Source organism: Heterobasidion irregulare (assembly GCF_000320585.1).
Source record: "Heterobasidion irregulare TC 32-1 unplaced genomic scaffold scaffold_14, whole genome shotgun sequence".
NCBI classification, from domain to species: Eukaryota; Fungi; Basidiomycota; class Agaricomycetes; order Russulales; family Bondarzewiaceae; genus Heterobasidion; species Heterobasidion irregulare.
The window spans coordinates 340179-355090 of NW_009258210.1; the positions used below are offsets into that span (position 1 = coordinate 340179).

Consider the following 14912-nt stretch of genomic DNA (forward strand, 5'->3'; position numbering starts at 1 on the left):
CGGCGTGACATGAAGTGGCTAACGCCACCATACGAGGGCTGATAAAGGGCAAGGAGCGAGTATGACGAGACGAGAAAGCAAAAGAAGAGGCATAATGACGGGGAAGTGGGAAGAGGTGTGCGCGTCGAGTTTGTCAAGCTTGTCGAGCTCGCGACATACCTACTGGACAACTTCGTAGAGAGAGCAGCCGGGGAACTTGGCCTTGACCTGCTCCTCGACCCACCAGTAAAGGGTGAGATATGTGATGTCGGTTTCGTTAGTGAGTCCTGAGCCGCCAGTGATGATTCCGACGATGCGACCCCCCTGTCGAGGACGACCGAACCCGAATCGCCAGCATCGGAAAACTTGCCGTGCATCTTGTCGTAGGGTAAGACAGCAATTCCGAGGGACTTGTTACTGATACCGTAGTCCTCGTAAATGCACCTAAAGGACTCGAGGCCATTGACGCGACCGACGGTGGTCCCCGTGGTCAACCCATTTTTCACGACAAACAGGCAATTCTTGCCGTGGACGTCGGGTTGTTGAGGGCTGCATATCTTGGCTTCCCGGACGATGTCGTAGGCCTGGAGGAGACCATCCTCAAGGTAACTGTAGTTCTTTCGATCCTGGGGCTGAGGGAACAACGTGTTTCTATACTCAGAGATCGAGAGTTTACCACCTGCGGGGGAAATAAAAGTAAAGACAAGAAGATAAGAAGACAGTAAATGGAAAACGCGACGAGAGATGAAAAAGACGGGAGATGGAGACAAAGATATGGAAAAAAGACGTACCGACCCAAAGCTTATTGCCTTTGAACGTCGTCCAATCAATCTTATCATTATAAAGTTCGATAAGAGCCCAGTCTTTGGTGAATTTGTAGGGCTCGACAGAGACCTCGATCTTCTCCGAGTGAATGACGAAGCCAATCGTGCGCTGGTCAAGTGTGGTGTAGTTCTCGATGGCCTCACTATAGATCGCTTTCACCCTCTGGATCTCCCTCGTCGCCTCCGTCACCAGATCCAAGTGCTCATCGCGACTCTCAGTCACGTTCTCACTTTCTCCCTCGACGGGGTCCCCAAGCCTGCGAAGGACATTGTTCCAAGCGTCGATAGAATGGAGGCAGTCGCCGATAGTGGCCATCATGGCCTTGACGCCGTTGTCGTAGCCCATGGTGCCGAGCGCGACAATTTCCTCACGACGCTGACTACCCTCCTTATGGGTCATGCCTGTGTTGTGGTAGACATGAGGAGGACGAGAGACGTGAGCGCAGGTGAGGGTCACGACACGGTCGTCGTCTTTAGAAAGGCGGAAGTAGAGGGCGGCGGTCCCTTCGTAGTACGGGTACTTGCGAGGCGCAGTAGAGAGACCGAGAGCGGTATTGAACGGCTTGCGCAGGTCGGGGACGCTGTCGATGAGGGGGTTAGACGAGAGGAGCTTTGGGCCAGTAAAACGAGTCACTGCCGACTCGATAAATGCCACCTCGATGTCGGGGAAGCCGGCGTCGGTGAGGATGTTCTTGACGATGGCAGCAGCAGCAACAGTGGCCTCGTAGAGGAGGGAACCGGGATTCACACCGACGCATGTGATAAGAGGGCAGAACGGCTTGGGCTCATACACGACCCAGCCTACACACCACATTCCCTCGTATTGCCAAAACTCCAACGCTTTCACATCAGGCGATAGTTGCTGGTTCAGAGGCGGGTCGGGACTGAAGAAAGCAGTACTACGAGTTCCATGTATTCGAATGTCTGACATAGGGTTCTATTACCCTGCCTGGACAATAAACTGGATTCAATAAAAATAAATAAAAACGGCTTGGGCTCCCCAGTATTGGCGTAGGCGAGGGGATTGACGGACGTCCACATTATGCCAACGGATTCAAGCTCGTCACAGATGCGCGTGCCGATAGAAACCCAAGTAGCTGAATAGCGTGACCGTGAACCAGGCGAGGCTCACGGACGATGCCCTGGGCCAGAGGTCTCTTGCGTACGAGCCAGTCAGGACCAGACTTGTAGTACCTGAACCATAGAAATCGCTATAGGCGTTTGGGTACTTCTCGGTGAGGCGGGTCGCCTTGGAGACGACGTCATCCCCAGCCATATTCTCGATATCTCCCGAAAGCGATAGTTTGCCGAAAGAGAAGGGAGTGGGCTGGAGTGGGAGAGACGAGTGTCTCAGGTGTGGAGAGAGGAGACACTGCAGGTTCTCGTAGCTGATCCCATTGTGATCAAATGATCAAGCAATAATTTAATTACAATAGGATCAGCTTGGAATCTGTGGACTATTTAGATGAGTTCAGGATGTGATCTGCGAGTTTCTTGTGATTTAAACTTAAATATTTTGATTGGATCATGATGTAATCCAAGCACACTTTGTGTGGAGATTGAGGAGCACATTCCTATTTTGTTTAAGATTTATTCGTAGATCTCATACTGATTCTTTTGGGCAAAAAATCATCAGGTAATCAGTCTGGAATCACTAATTCCGTCGAACTTTGCCCGCGGTGTTATCTCACAGTTCGGCAGCCTATGTCCCTAATTCGCCTCTTCGTTTCTACCTCGACACCATTCCGAACAACCCTTCTATTTCCACGGATATTCACGCAAATACCTGCCATCAGAGAATTCAGAATGGCTGCAGCTGCCCGAGACGTCTCACACCAGTCAAACATCGCGAAAATGAGGACCGATGGAGACGGCTCTTTCAAGCGCCTTCCTTCAACGTTTCGAAGTGCTGTGGAGAAGGGAGGCCAATTTCCGCCGGAGAAGGGTCCGTCCCTTAGGCTCACCGAGTTTACGATGGCATTGGCTGATCAGTGAACTCAGACCGTTATCACCTCTATGTTTCTTATGCATGTCGTGAGTGCCTTTCTTTCTCGCTGCATGTCATTTGCACTCAAGTTTTTGTAGCTTGGGCTACACGTACGCTCATCATGCGTAAACTCAAGGGTCTTGAGGATATTGTTCGTGAGGCAGCCTCAATAATGGTTTTTCATTCCGCTCTCATGTCAGTCGTTTAGCTGTGACGGTCGTCTCTCCTCATATGGGAGAACTTGGATGGCCGTTCGCTTCTGTTGATAACTTTCCCGGAGCGGATGTCGATCCCTTATATAACGCTCAGCACGTCAAAGATCTGTACCTCCGAGCCAACCCTGAATATTCTGGCAGGTGAGCTTTGCCTTGTCTACAGACCTACCCGTATATCGCTGATAAACGTTCTCTTTAATTCAGGTTCACTGTGCCAGTGTTATGGGACAAGAAGCAACATACAATTGTTAACAACGAGTCTTCCGAGATCATTCGCATCTTCAATTCTGCGTTCAATGACACGATCTCGAAGGAGAAGGCGGAGCTGGACTTCTATCCCCAGCATCTTCGCAAGGAAATCGACGAGGTCAACGAATGGGTCTATGACTCCATTAACAGTGCGTCTTCATTCTGTCGGTTGCTTCCTCAGTGTGCAGTTCTGCGTCATGACGCTTGGCCGCAGATGGTGTATACAAGTCAGGCTTTGCGACGACTTTTGATGCGTACAGGGCGGCTGTTGTTCCGCTGTTCGAGTCTCTCGATCGTGTAGAAGTCATGCTCAAGGACAAGACTTATTTCATTGGGGATCGCCTCACTGAGGCCGACATTCGACTGTTCGTAACTTTGGTGCGCTTTGCTCTCATCCCAAATCCCGTCCTTCGTCCTTGAATTTCTGATCTTTCTCTTCGGACACAGATACGATTCGACCCTGTATATGTTGGACACTTCAAATGCAATCTTCGCACTATTCGTCATGGCTACCCGAATATTCACCTGTAAGGACTTTCATGCTCTCGTGGAGGTCATCGTTAATCACTATGCCGCCAATACACTCTGCCATCGGTTTACGACAGTTGGCTTCGCAAACTTTATTGGCAAAACGATGCTTTCCAGTCCACAACTGACTTTGATCACATCAAAACCCATTATTATTGGTCGCACCCCATGGTACATTTCTATCCATTATAAACGGCGAAGGCGTCTAGCCTCTTCAGGAGTTGTCTGTAACACTGATTTTCTGTAGGTCAACCCTCATCGAATTGTTCCGATCGGTCCTGTCCCCCATATCGAGCCCTTGTGACTTCTCTATGCAGTATTCTCACTATATGTAAGAAGACAGCGAGTATGCAATGTATAAGTATTTCGAACGCGTCATCGCTTTTCTGTATCCATCGGGCCATCGTGCCCATTGCGCGAATGGGATGCCTTCACTCCTCAAACTTCAAGTAAGCATCGCGAATAGCGGCATGTAATGTAGAATGTGGGTTGCAAACTCTTTCGTATTTCTTTTTGGCGTCGGAGCCTCGGGAGGGGTCATTAAGGTTATTACGCACCACAGGGCCTCTTTGATCTAGCCAGCCGGCAAAGATGTGTCGGTGGTATGATGACTCTGGACTGACCCAGTTGTAGGCCGATGACGGATGACGGATGACGGTATTTGGGCGCCAATCGACGGTATTTGGGCGCCAATCGACGGTATTTGGGCGCCAATCAACGGTGATTGTAACACAAAATCAAGACGAATATGGTTCAAGACGTTCTTCACACCTCAAATCAGCACCCGTCTTGCGCGTGGATCCTTCGACTTATGGTGCACGAGGGTACTAACAACCATGCGCCTTGTAGTGCACTGTTGTTTTCGCCAAACTAACACAGCGACGAAGAATCGAATACGCTTTTTTGGTACAAATATCATCTCAAGGGCTCATACGGCTTCCATTGAAATAACACGACAGAGAGTCGTGCGCGACCTGGAGTATATGGGCTCTAGGCGTCTCATTACTTGGCGTCACATCTTGGACACACGGAACAACTGGCCCCCTTGCGGCATCATCGATAATATGCACATGCTGATCCCCGCGGACTGTGATGCCCTATGACTTGCGAGGTATAGATCGGGTGAGCAGGTGAGTCTTAAACTCCAACTCAGACCGTTGAAACTGGTGCACTGAAACAACCCTGAAAATGCCGTGCAGGAACCCCTATGACTATGATACAATCAAGCCATCTAACCCACTTCTGGAAAGGCCGGTAAGTATGCATGGTCTTGGCATTGGGGCACTTTATTCCAGCGTGAGCTGTGTCATGCCGAGGCGTCTTTGGGACCGATCGGGTGACAATTTTCTTTAACTCCAAATCATCGAGCGCTCGAGGCATACCCGCCTGTCAGTATTGGCGCCAGCGAACGCGGGATTTGGCGAGAAGCACAGCATCGAGGATGAACTCTATGGTCATCGGCGAACAAGGCAAAATATGAATTTCCTCTAGTGCGAAATTTATGCCATGTCATCCTCCACGAGCGCTATCATTTCCATCATAGCAGCTGTGTGAGGCAGGACATGCGGTCGTCTATGGTGGTCCTGTGACAGAACCTTCTTGGTAAGATACTAGTCGGGAAACATATAAAAGAGGGAGCGGGTCTCTTCACATACTTCAGCATTCCTTGCATTCTCATCGATTGAACTCTTCCCACATATCTCAACCAGATACAATGATGTTCACCGCCAGCTTCATCACCGCCGTCTTCGCAGCTGCTCAGCTCGTCGTGGCCAACCCCATGCCCGCTGGAGCTGAAGGGTCCTCTGGAATTGTAAGGGTTTACCATCGCCGCCCTCGAGCATCGCAGCCTCACCCTCTCTGTCACCTATGTCTAGCTGGCCAAGAGAGAGACGTCTTACGGAAACCCTGACCTCGTCACCGACCAAGGAAACCGCTTCAAGGTCAACTACGGTAGCACCAGTGGTCACCCCAACGCGTGCCCCGGGCACTACATCTGCTGTACGTCTCCTCCTATTCTCCCCCGTTTGGGGGGTCGCTCATCATGTCTCTATCGCTAGACATCCCTCGCAACGGCGCTGCTCATGGTGATGTCTCCTTGGGTAACCCCGATGACTTCGTCGATGAAGGCAACCGCTGGGTAAGAATTCTGACTTATACTGTCTGCTCTTGTACATCTAACAACCTTACCCCTTTCAAACAGCGCCTCAACTATGGTAGCACCTCGGGCCACCCGAATGCCTGCGATGGCCACTACATGTATGTCAACTTCTTCGAACCCGGGCCATATAATATTCGAGTCTGACCCTGAAATCTCGCAGCTGCTACATCAGCAAATAATTTGCTTGAATAACGTCCTTATGCTATATGTGCCTTGCTCCATGTAATACCTGTAACCTGTGAACCTGGACCGTCGTAGTCAATACATATGGTATTTTTGATCCAGCTCATAGTCAGCTCGAGTTCGGATTTGGGATATCTACAGTCCATCACCGCAAATCTGTAACTCAACAACATTGTTAGCTATACGATTACGGAGATGCCGACGTCCCGTCATGAGGCTCCCCACTGGCTCCCCTGACATAGGATTTTGAAACGGCTTGAGTTTCTAGCAAACCTTAAACAGAAGAGTATCGTAAAGTAACGGCGTTGGAAATCTAAGATGAGATTGCGAAGTTCTTTCTTGGCGCATCGGTGTTCAACCCAAATGTACGCAAGTTCTCACCTGAACAATACAAACGCGCACGGATTCGGGATCACTAGTTTCTGGGCCCAAAGGCGCTAACGATCGCGATTCTCCTTCCAAGGCGCCGGTGGCGCCGCGGGCAGTGGGGATCCGCTGCTCGCGAGCGCTCTGACGTATCATATGTATCATGCTATGCAATTGCGACCACTAAGTACATAAGTGGCTATATGTCCGAATTGACAACGATATATGTGGAAGCAGCGACGTGAGTGTAAGTGTAAGGGTGATGTATGGTGGGATCAAAGAAAGAGAAATTGTTGGCAGAAGTGTCCTGGAAAGTACGGCAGCAAGTGGGGGGCTCTACTCCAGTGCGGACGACAACATCTGTCCAGCCCACTCTGGGCTCTCAATTAGCTTCTTCGACTGCTCTCTCCATCAGCAATGCTCCATCAATTGCCGGTCTCATCTCATCTCATCTCAATTCAGCCCGAATCATGTTCAAACAAGGAGCGCCCCCAGGATGGAGCCCAGAATGCTGATGCCTGCTGTAGCCAAGCCACCTTGAGTGCCGCCTATTCCCCGTTGAGCGGCGGCAGCGTTAGAGGAGGCGGATGAGGAGGCACTTTGCGAGGTGGTACTCGATGGTGTTGATGATGAAGGACGGGTGGAAGATCCAGAGGACGTGGGTGTCGAAGTGGGGGATGTGAAGGAGATAGAGGTCGATGGCGAGCTGACTGCGCAGAATTGGTTGGCTAAAGACGTGGCAGAGGGAAGGTCGGAGGCGCAGGAGGTTTCAACACAGGATTCGTAGCTTGGAGGGAATACGCTGCAGATATCGTTACAAAGGCGGTGAGTTGCGGTGAATAGCAAGTGGAATATAGATGAGTGTAAAATCAAAGGTGTAATGAGTGTATGTGATGGCTGATGGTAGACAAATCACGCCGATATGAAGAAGACGAAAAGGAAATTAATGAAATGAAACGAACCTGCTTTCGCAAAAGCAGTTCACATCCGTGACGCTCGAGCAATTTGCAGCGGAGACAGCATGAGTAAGACAGTCGACCACTGCATAAACCATATGTCAGCATCTAGAACCATGAAAAATTTAATGATCCCAAAAACACACACCGCAACTTGAATAACCTGTTAAGCTAGGAAACGAGGCCGTGCTGGTCGCGCTCCCACTATGGGACGCGCTGCTGCTCGGAGTGACAGTGATGGGTATGATGGTCGTCAAGCCACTAGCATCGGTGAGAGTGACGGACGTGAGCGTGCGGGTGACGCTTGCCGAGGGGACGTTGGACGCAGACGCGGACGAAGATTGAGAAGCAGACGCCGAGCGCGCTGAGCTAGAGGGCACAGATGACGATGACTGCGCGCTCACGAGGGCGAATAAGAGCAAAAACACAAGAGAACACGGAAGTGCGAGCATCCTTGAGAGCGGCGAAAGGAAGGACAAAAGTTACTGGCAAGTGCGTATAGTCTGCAGGAGAGGCGCCGCTGTACTGAGAGCAATGGTCTCGCTATCTCGATGTCGCGCTGTCCGTGTGAGTCTTCCTGTACACACCGAGCAGCTATAAAAGCACAGAGGATGTCGAGGAGAAGGCCTTGTGGGCTTGTTTGCGGTCAACGATGCCGGGGAAGGAAAATGAAACGAGAATGAACTCCGTCGAGCAAGCAAGCTGGGCCCCAGAGCTGCGCCGGCATTTGCCTTAATCGCCGGACGGGGCCACGCCACCAGCGCCGCCTCACAAGGCTTGCTTCTTTCAGCATCTTTTCTCTTCTCGCCCATGCCCTTACTTATTAATTGAGACTTCAAGGTAGTCAATGTTACCGCGGCTTCTATCCTACGATTCTGGACTATTTGACAACAGAAAGAGTGGGAACTCGGAGAGAAGTACGACTTCAGTCCTTCAGGTCGTGGCCGGTTTCAAGGAAAACTAAGGTCCTTTTTCATCCAACTTCTTCTTTTATCATCCAGAGAGGATCACTCGGAGAAGGACACATTACCTGAAATCTCCTTCTTTGAATATACTTCCCTGGACTTCGCACGAGGGCACATGAGAATAGAGTTGGCCGACCTCATGTCGATGACACTGACAGCATTTCCTTGCAGGCGTTTCCATAGACATCAGGAGGATTTAAGATGACGGTGCACTTCATCATGATCCTATACGACGTCTCATCTACGCTCAAAATGATAGTAGACTCTTCAGACGATGGCCACTCCATCCCGCCGTCGGACTCGCATACTGAAGATACATGTGATATGCTGAACTCTGCATACGCTCACACACGCGAATTTCTGGATTTAATCAATCGTCTTCACAACACTGGGTAAGTACGTTGTCCCAGTCATCTTTTCTTTGCTCTTACCTTCGCGCAGTGTGCAAGGGGACATCGACCTTCCGGTTATCGCTGTTGTAGGCTCGCAAAGTGCGGGGAAGTCATCCCTAATCGAAGCCATCTCAGGCATCAGCCTGCCCCGAGCGAGCGGGACATGCACTCGGTAAGCAGCGAACACGACCGTCAGAATTGTGACGCTGCTCATAGTGTTAGCATAGGTGTCCTACCGAATGTCGTTTGGCAGGTTCAAAGGGGCCTTGGAAATGTGTCGTCACCATCCGCTTCAATACGGATGAGCGCGGCATCCCCTTGGGTCAGCCGCGAATCATCCCGTTCGGATCCACCATTGTCGAAAAAACTGCCCTCGTTGATCGTATTTCTCGTGCTCAACAAGCCATCTTAAATCCTAATCGAGATTACAATGAATTTCTCGAGGGCAGACTCCAGGATCTCGAGCGCAGTCGCCAAATGTCGTTTTCACCCAACCTGGTCTGCCTCGAGATTAGTGGGGAAGGCCTGCCTGATCTTTCGTTCATCGACTTGCCTGGTGCTCTCCGTTATCGTTTCTGCGGCTCTTGAGTACGTGTTAACGTCCTATTAATAGGCCTTATTGCGAACGTCGGAACGAGTGGGAATCAAACAGATATTTGTTTGGTTCAGGAGCTTGTCGAGTCGTATATCAGCAAACCTAGCTGCATCATTCTGCTAACCGTGACAATGGAGAGTCAGTCTGGCTCGCGGCACACTGAGGTTATCCGTCGCTGATCTTTTAATCATAGCCGAGTTTGAGAATCAGGCTGCACCAGGATTAGCTCGTAGGCACGACCCCGCCGGAGAAAGGACGATCGGTATGGATTTATTATACCATTTACATCGCTTGTAAAGACGATCGCTGACTACTGCTGTTCTAGGTGTGTTGACAAAGCCGGATCGTATTCCTCAGACTGAGGAGATGGGCTGGCTTCGTTATCTTCGCGACGAGGTAGAGCCTCTTGAAAATCATTGGTATTGCGTCAAGCAACCCGACTCTCAATCTTTGAATGCGGGGATCACTCGGGAGAAAGCACGCATAGAAGAACACACTTTCTTCAAAAAGACATCTCCGTGGTCGTCCCTGGAGTGGCCTTTTTCTGGCCGTCTCCAGACTCGAAATCTTGTCAGGAATCTAGGCTCCATCTTGTCGCAATTGATCTCCAAGAGGTGCGAGCTTTCTACGTTTCATGTCACGACTTCTTCAAATGGGATATGGTGTAGGCTGCCAGAGCTCGACGAAGAACTTGGCGATCTCATAGAGGTGACGAAAGAAAGTCTCGAAGAGCTGCCCAAGCCGATGTCTGAGGATGCAGTCGGTGATCTGCTCGACCTCCTGCATCAATTTGCGCGCGACATATCTGCGCATGTTTCGGGCACGCCGGGTGAGGATGGCTTGCTGCAGAGGTACCGCCCTGAGGTCACAAACTTCCGGCGAGAGATTTTTGGCACTATACCCGATTTCCGCCCATGGGTGAAGTCGCCCTTGTACGAGAACCAGAAATCTTCTCTGCCTGACTTTCTCCTGGTTGAAGAACAATCATTCGACATGGCTTCTGCAGCAAACCTTACTGCCAAAACTTCGAACGGAAAGAAGCTTGTGACCTCGAAGCACGAGGGTATATTTTTGGACGAAGTCATGCGAAGGGCGCAGAAGTAAGTGATCTGGTTCGCCTCTGTTTCTGAGCTTGATGAGCGCATATCCTGTAGATCTATCACCCGCGAGCTGCCCGACAACTATCCCTTTGTCACCACGCAACACTTTATCGACGTGTTTGTTGCACAGTGGGCCAAGCCTACCAAACGATTGGTCAATGGTGTCAGCAAAACTATCACAGGATACATCATGGAGATTATCGAGGAGCACTTCGGTCAGTTCAAGCATGGTGGATTACATCGGAAGATCACGTCAGTCCTCACATCTACTCCTTACTCGGTTTTGTGCATTATATATTGACGAGCTGGCACAGTGGAATCATCACCAAACACATCAAGTCATGCACACTGATGACCCTCGAGCGTACAGATTGGTTGCTCGAGCTCGAGCGCGCTGCGCAGACTAGCAATACGCGTCATTACAGTGAATACAAGGACAAATTCCTCACTTACTATAGAGCTCGACGCCAGGAAGCCATGGGCAACAACATCCTTGGTGATCTCAGGAACAGGCCGTACAACCCGAACGCTGTGTATGCGGCGTCGATGGAATTCCAAAGTGGGATGTCCTTGGTCCTGTCCAACCTGAACAAGGTAGGGTTACCTGGCATTCAGCCGACAGATCTGGCGAGGCTGTTGCCTCCAGACCAGAATGAGCCCGCGCTGCACATCATGGCCAGCGTTAGTGCTTATTTCCAAGGTAAGCGTCCGCGTGATTTGTGATCTTAAATCTGAATGTATCGCACACAGTCGCGTTCCAAAGATTCGGCGACAATATCCCTCTTGCCATTGACCAAGAGCTGGTCCGAGGTCTTGAAAACGGACTCGAGAAAGCACTTAGAGACGGTATTGATTTTGGAAGCCCCGATGTGGTGGCCCGGTGCCAGAGCCTCCTTGAGGAACCTCCGGACGTGATATCCCGTCGTAATGAGCTGAAGAAGAAGGTGGAGCGACTGGTGTCTGCTCGACAAGAGTTGTTCAATGCGTGGAATTTTGAGTAGGGATGCGACCGATCGTGAAGATGTATCGATCAATGCGAAGTGATGGCGGGGAAACATATGCGGCCATAACAATATCTAAAGTGATGATTGTGATCGTCGATGGTTGTCCACTCGAAGTCTCAATATGCCTATGTTCTCCTTGACAGAAAGGTTAGCCACGGCGGATCCAAGTATGAATTCCTTTTTGTGCGCGACGGGGCACATGGCTTCAGACAACGTTCTCCGTTGATACGGTAACTAGCCTTCCTCACGTCGGCATATTTTTTCCCGACGAACACACTCTCCTTCATCGATTTCTGATCGTCATCTATTTTAGCATACTCATTGTCTGATTTTGGAATCACTTCATCCAGATACAGCTATGAATCCCAACTTCATGTGCAGATGGTTTAGGAAGATCAGAATGACATACACTATCTGACGCCCTGATACCTTCTTTCTTGCATCCGCATTGCGGAGTTGAACAGCGTAAACACTGAATGGTACATAGGCCATAGGCCAACGGTCCCTAGACCAGAACGCCCACCCCACATCCACGACGTATCTTCACTATGGTCGGGACACACTTGGAACCCGACGAGCAAAGTGTAGCTTCAAGCTTTGAAAGCGCATCCTCTGATCATGGGGTGGGGCTTTCTGATCCCCTCCTGTCCGACCACAGAAGGCGGATGCTTGATCTGATGACCAAACTTCGTGATACGGGGTTTGCTGTTCCTCGTCCTTTTCCGTACGAGAAATTTTCAATCTGTTTTTAGGGCTCAGCTCGATTTGGACCTGCCATCCATTGCGGTGATAGGCTCCCAGAGTGCGGGAAAATCCTCCTTGATTGAATCCATCTCGGGGATTAGTTTGCCCCGCGCAAGCGGGACATGCACACGGTATTCATCTTTTACTATCCGCTCTGGTCTCATGGGATACTCATTATTTGTTGTCAAGCTGTCCTACAGAGTGCAGACTCATATATTCTGACGAGCCCTGGCGCTGCACCATCTCTCTGCGTTTTATAAGCGACGAGTATGGCACCCCGTTGAACGATATCTGCGTTGAACAATTTGGTGATCCAATCTTCACAAGAACGGATGTCACTGATCGGATTCGGCGCGCGCAACGCGCCATTTTGAATCCAAATACATCGTGTTTTGATTTTGTAGATGCTGAGGACGGGGAGCTTCAAGAGAACGAGCTGACTTTCTCAGCTAATTATGTATGTCTCGAGATCAGAGGCAGGGACCTCGCCGATTTGACATTCGTCGATCTTCCGGGTATGTGCCCTACAATCGTTCGAGGAGAACCAATATTCATGAAGGGATATAGGGTTGATCGCCACCCATGGCATCGGAGGGAGACAATCTGATGTTGGCCTAGTTGAGAGTTTGGCGGCAGATCATATCCAAAAGCCGAGTTGTATCATTCTTCTCACCGTTGCCTGTGAAAGTGCGATTCATTCGTTTTTTTTTTCGTTTTTACGCCTCGATACGAATAACATCTTGTCTAGCTGATTTTCAGAATCAAAAGGCCTCGTACTTAGCCGCGCAGTATGATATTAGTGGCGCTAGAACGATCGGTATGCTCATCATGATTCATTTGTCCTTCGCTGATTTTCTCTCTCCAAAGGTGTCCTAACCAAGCCTGACCGCATATCTCCTGGAGAGGAATCTGACTGGTTGAAGTACATTCAGGGCGAAGAGTTCCTTCAGTGGTTCTGCGTCAAGAATCCTAATTCTCAAACACTCGCAGAAGGCATAACGTGGGAGGGCGCTCGTTCACAGGAGCGCGAGTTTTTTTCGCAGACTAACCCATGGAACAACCTTGAATGGACTTACCAGCAGCGCCTGGGTACTGATAGGCTGACGCAGCGACTGAGCGGTACTTTGTCCGAGCTCATTTCGCAACGGTAAGATCCTCCATATAACCGGCTGCATTCTTCTAACAGCCAGATGTGTTCGTGGGATCAGGCTCCCGAAATTGCAAGACGAGATCGACAGACTTCTTACACAAACACAGGATTCCATTGATCATCTCCCGCGACCGCCCTCGGATCAACCTGTCGCAGAGATTCTGCATATGATTGGTAGCTTTGTTCGCGCGGTCGAAAAACACACGGAAGGAATACCACGAGCTGGAGGTCTCCACCAAACTCTTCATCCAGCACAAGACGCCTTTCAGAAAGCCATCCGCCTCACAGCACCGAATTTTAATCCTTGGGACCGTGTCGCAGCGGGGATGCAGTCTGGCCAGATGCCGGTTGCCAGTTTTCTCGTAAACGAAGAAGGCGATGGAGTGCCTGTTTCAGTGGATGAGAATGAGTCTATCTTTGTGGATGACGTCGTGAATAGGGCCAAAATGTGAGTGACCGTCACCTATTTGTCTGCCTGCTCAAATGCAGATATCGATTATTATGAAGGGCTATCACAAGGGAGCTTCCGAACAACTATCCGTTTATTGTTACCAAAGATCTGATCTGCGCAGTTGTTAAGAACTGGACGGCGCCCTCAAAGCGACTTTTCGAGGAAACAAGCAAAACCCTCGAAAAACACATCATGACCCCCATAGAGGAGCATTTCGTGCATTTCGCGCACGGCGGGCTGAAACAGCGAATTTCGTCAGTATTTCAATGTTTCCGTGCGTATTTGTCTGAACTTTGGTCTGACAGCGGGATTGTGTTGGCCCACCTCCGCGCTCTCTCTGAAGAAACATTCAAGCGCATTACTCTTCTACTGGAGGCTGAGTTGGAACCATTCACGCGCAACCAGCATTACTTCAGTGACTACAGATCGAAATTCCTAGGTTACTATAAAGGCGTGCGCCAGGCCAGTCAAAGCAACGACTTTATCCGAAATTTGGATAGTCCTAGCTCAAGCTCATTTCAAGATGCGCTCACGAAGACATTGGCCGGATTGACGGAGATGGGGCTGCAAAATGTCAGCCCTGCCGCTCTTACACGGGTGCTCCCTCAAGATCCAATGGAGGAAGGAATCGCGATCATGGCAGATGTCAGAGCGTATTTTCAAGGTTGTTTTGTCGTACTGCATTGTCTTTTTCCGTTGAAGCTGATCATCCTCAAAGTGGCGTATAAGCGATTCGTCGACATGGTGCCCATGACCCTTGATCAAGGGCTCATACGCGGACTCGCGTCAGGCTTAGAGAATGCGCTCTTCATCGGGCTAGGGGTCAGCGGCCCGCAGGGGTTCGAGAATTGTCGGAGGCTATTGCAGGAACCCGCGAACATCGTGGAAAGGCGAGAGGAGCTGAAGAAAAGGAGAGATAGGTTGAATTCCGCGAGGCGAGAGCTGATGGATGTATTCACTACTTAAGAGCTGAATTGAAGCCTTTGTTGCACCGGGCCTCCACAGTCAGAAGCCTAGACCAAGGGGTCATGGCCACAGCTGACGTGGTCAGACTGGAATGGAA

The 14912-nt window shown here is 50.2% G+C and overlaps 6 protein-coding genes across 6 annotated transcripts; 4 read left to right on the plus strand and 2 right to left on the minus strand.

Annotated features, from left to right (window-relative positions):
- Positions 1 to 159: 159 nt before the first annotated feature.
- On the minus strand, positions 160 to 2650 carry HETIRDRAFT_127172 (uncharacterized protein; the record flags this gene model as incomplete). The annotated part of the gene is made up of 7 exons (XM_009554915.1): positions 160 to 266; positions 323 to 658; positions 771 to 1605; positions 1765 to 1767; positions 1791 to 1900; positions 1998 to 2130; positions 2495 to 2650. 7 exons carry the CDS (start codon positions 2648 to 2650, stop codon positions 160 to 162), a joined length of 1680 nt encoding a protein of 559 aa, XP_009553210.1.
- GST8 (glutathione S-transferase) lies at positions 2539 to 4169 on the plus strand. The gene is made up of 9 exons (XM_009554916.1): positions 2539 to 2748; positions 2805 to 2837; positions 2889 to 2945; positions 2999 to 3146; positions 3210 to 3403; positions 3469 to 3632; positions 3702 to 3781; positions 3860 to 3953; positions 4030 to 4169. The coding sequence occupies exons 1-9, from the start codon at positions 2610 to 2612 to the stop codon at positions 4084 to 4086; spliced, it is 966 nt and encodes a 321-aa protein (XP_009553211.1). The 5' UTR covers positions 2539 to 2609; the 3' UTR covers positions 4087 to 4169.
- A 1327-nt stretch (positions 4170 to 5496) lies between these two features.
- Positions 5497 to 6122, plus strand: HETIRDRAFT_423383 (uncharacterized protein; the record flags this gene model as incomplete). The annotated part of the gene is made up of 5 exons (XM_009554917.1): positions 5497 to 5595; positions 5660 to 5783; positions 5843 to 5922; positions 5986 to 6041; positions 6104 to 6122. The coding sequence occupies 5 exons, from the start codon at positions 5497 to 5499 to the stop codon at positions 6120 to 6122; spliced, it is 378 nt and encodes a 125-aa protein (XP_009553212.1).
- A 523-nt stretch (positions 6123 to 6645) lies between these two features.
- On the minus strand, positions 6646 to 8100 carry HETIRDRAFT_442683 (uncharacterized protein). The gene is made up of 3 exons (XM_009554918.1): positions 7597 to 8100; positions 7455 to 7533; positions 6646 to 7294 (listed from the first exon to the last, which is right to left on the minus strand). Exons 1-3 carry the CDS (start codon positions 7898 to 7900, stop codon positions 6967 to 6969), a joined length of 711 nt encoding a protein of 236 aa, XP_009553213.1. The 5' UTR covers positions 7901 to 8100; the 3' UTR covers positions 6646 to 6966.
- Positions 8101 to 8632: 532 nt separating this feature from the next.
- HETIRDRAFT_437289 (uncharacterized protein) lies at positions 8633 to 11654 on the plus strand (the record flags this gene model as incomplete). The annotated part of the gene is made up of 10 exons (XM_009554919.1): positions 8633 to 8805; positions 8855 to 8977; positions 9033 to 9361; positions 9419 to 9538; positions 9594 to 9662; positions 9726 to 10014; positions 10069 to 10500; positions 10555 to 10752; positions 10815 to 11200; positions 11251 to 11654. 10 exons carry the CDS (start codon positions 8633 to 8635, stop codon positions 11499 to 11501), a joined length of 2370 nt encoding a protein of 789 aa, XP_009553214.1. The 3' UTR covers positions 11502 to 11654.
- Positions 11655 to 12052: 398 nt separating this feature from the next.
- On the plus strand, positions 12053 to 14845 carry HETIRDRAFT_437290 (uncharacterized protein; the record flags this gene model as incomplete). The annotated part of the gene is made up of 10 exons (XM_009554920.1): positions 12053 to 12204; positions 12257 to 12379; positions 12438 to 12763; positions 12816 to 12935; positions 12997 to 13065; positions 13116 to 13395; positions 13457 to 13846; positions 13906 to 14103; positions 14155 to 14513; positions 14568 to 14845. The coding sequence occupies 10 exons, from the start codon at positions 12053 to 12055 to the stop codon at positions 14813 to 14815; spliced, it is 2265 nt and encodes a 754-aa protein (XP_009553215.1). The 3' UTR covers positions 14816 to 14845.
- Between the last annotated feature and the right edge of the window lie 67 nt (positions 14846 to 14912).

Coding starts and splice junctions, on each gene's coding strand:
- GST8 (XM_009554916.1), top strand. CDS start 2,610: ATGGCTGCAGCTGCCCGAGACGTCTCACACCAGTCAAACATCGCGAAA. Junction 2,838..2,888: donor CTATGTTTCTTATGCATGTC/GTGAGTGCCTTT, acceptor AAGTTTTTGTAG/CTTGGGCTACACGTACGCTC. Junction 3,633..3,701: donor TTCGACTGTTCGTAACTTTG/GTGCGCTTTGCT, acceptor CTTCGGACACAG/ATACGATTCGACCCTGTATA.
- HETIRDRAFT_442683 (XM_009554918.1), bottom strand. CDS start 7,900: ATGCTCGCACTTCCGTGTTCTCTTGTGTTTTTGCTCTTATTCGCCCTC. Junction 7,534..7,596: donor AACAGGTTATTCAAGTTGCG/GTGTGTGTTTTT, acceptor TGGTTTATGCAG/TGGTCGACTGTCTTACTCAT. Junction 7,295..7,454: donor AACTGCTTTTGCGAAAGCAG/GTTCGTTTCATT, acceptor CGATATCTGCAG/CGTATTCCCTCCAAGCTACG.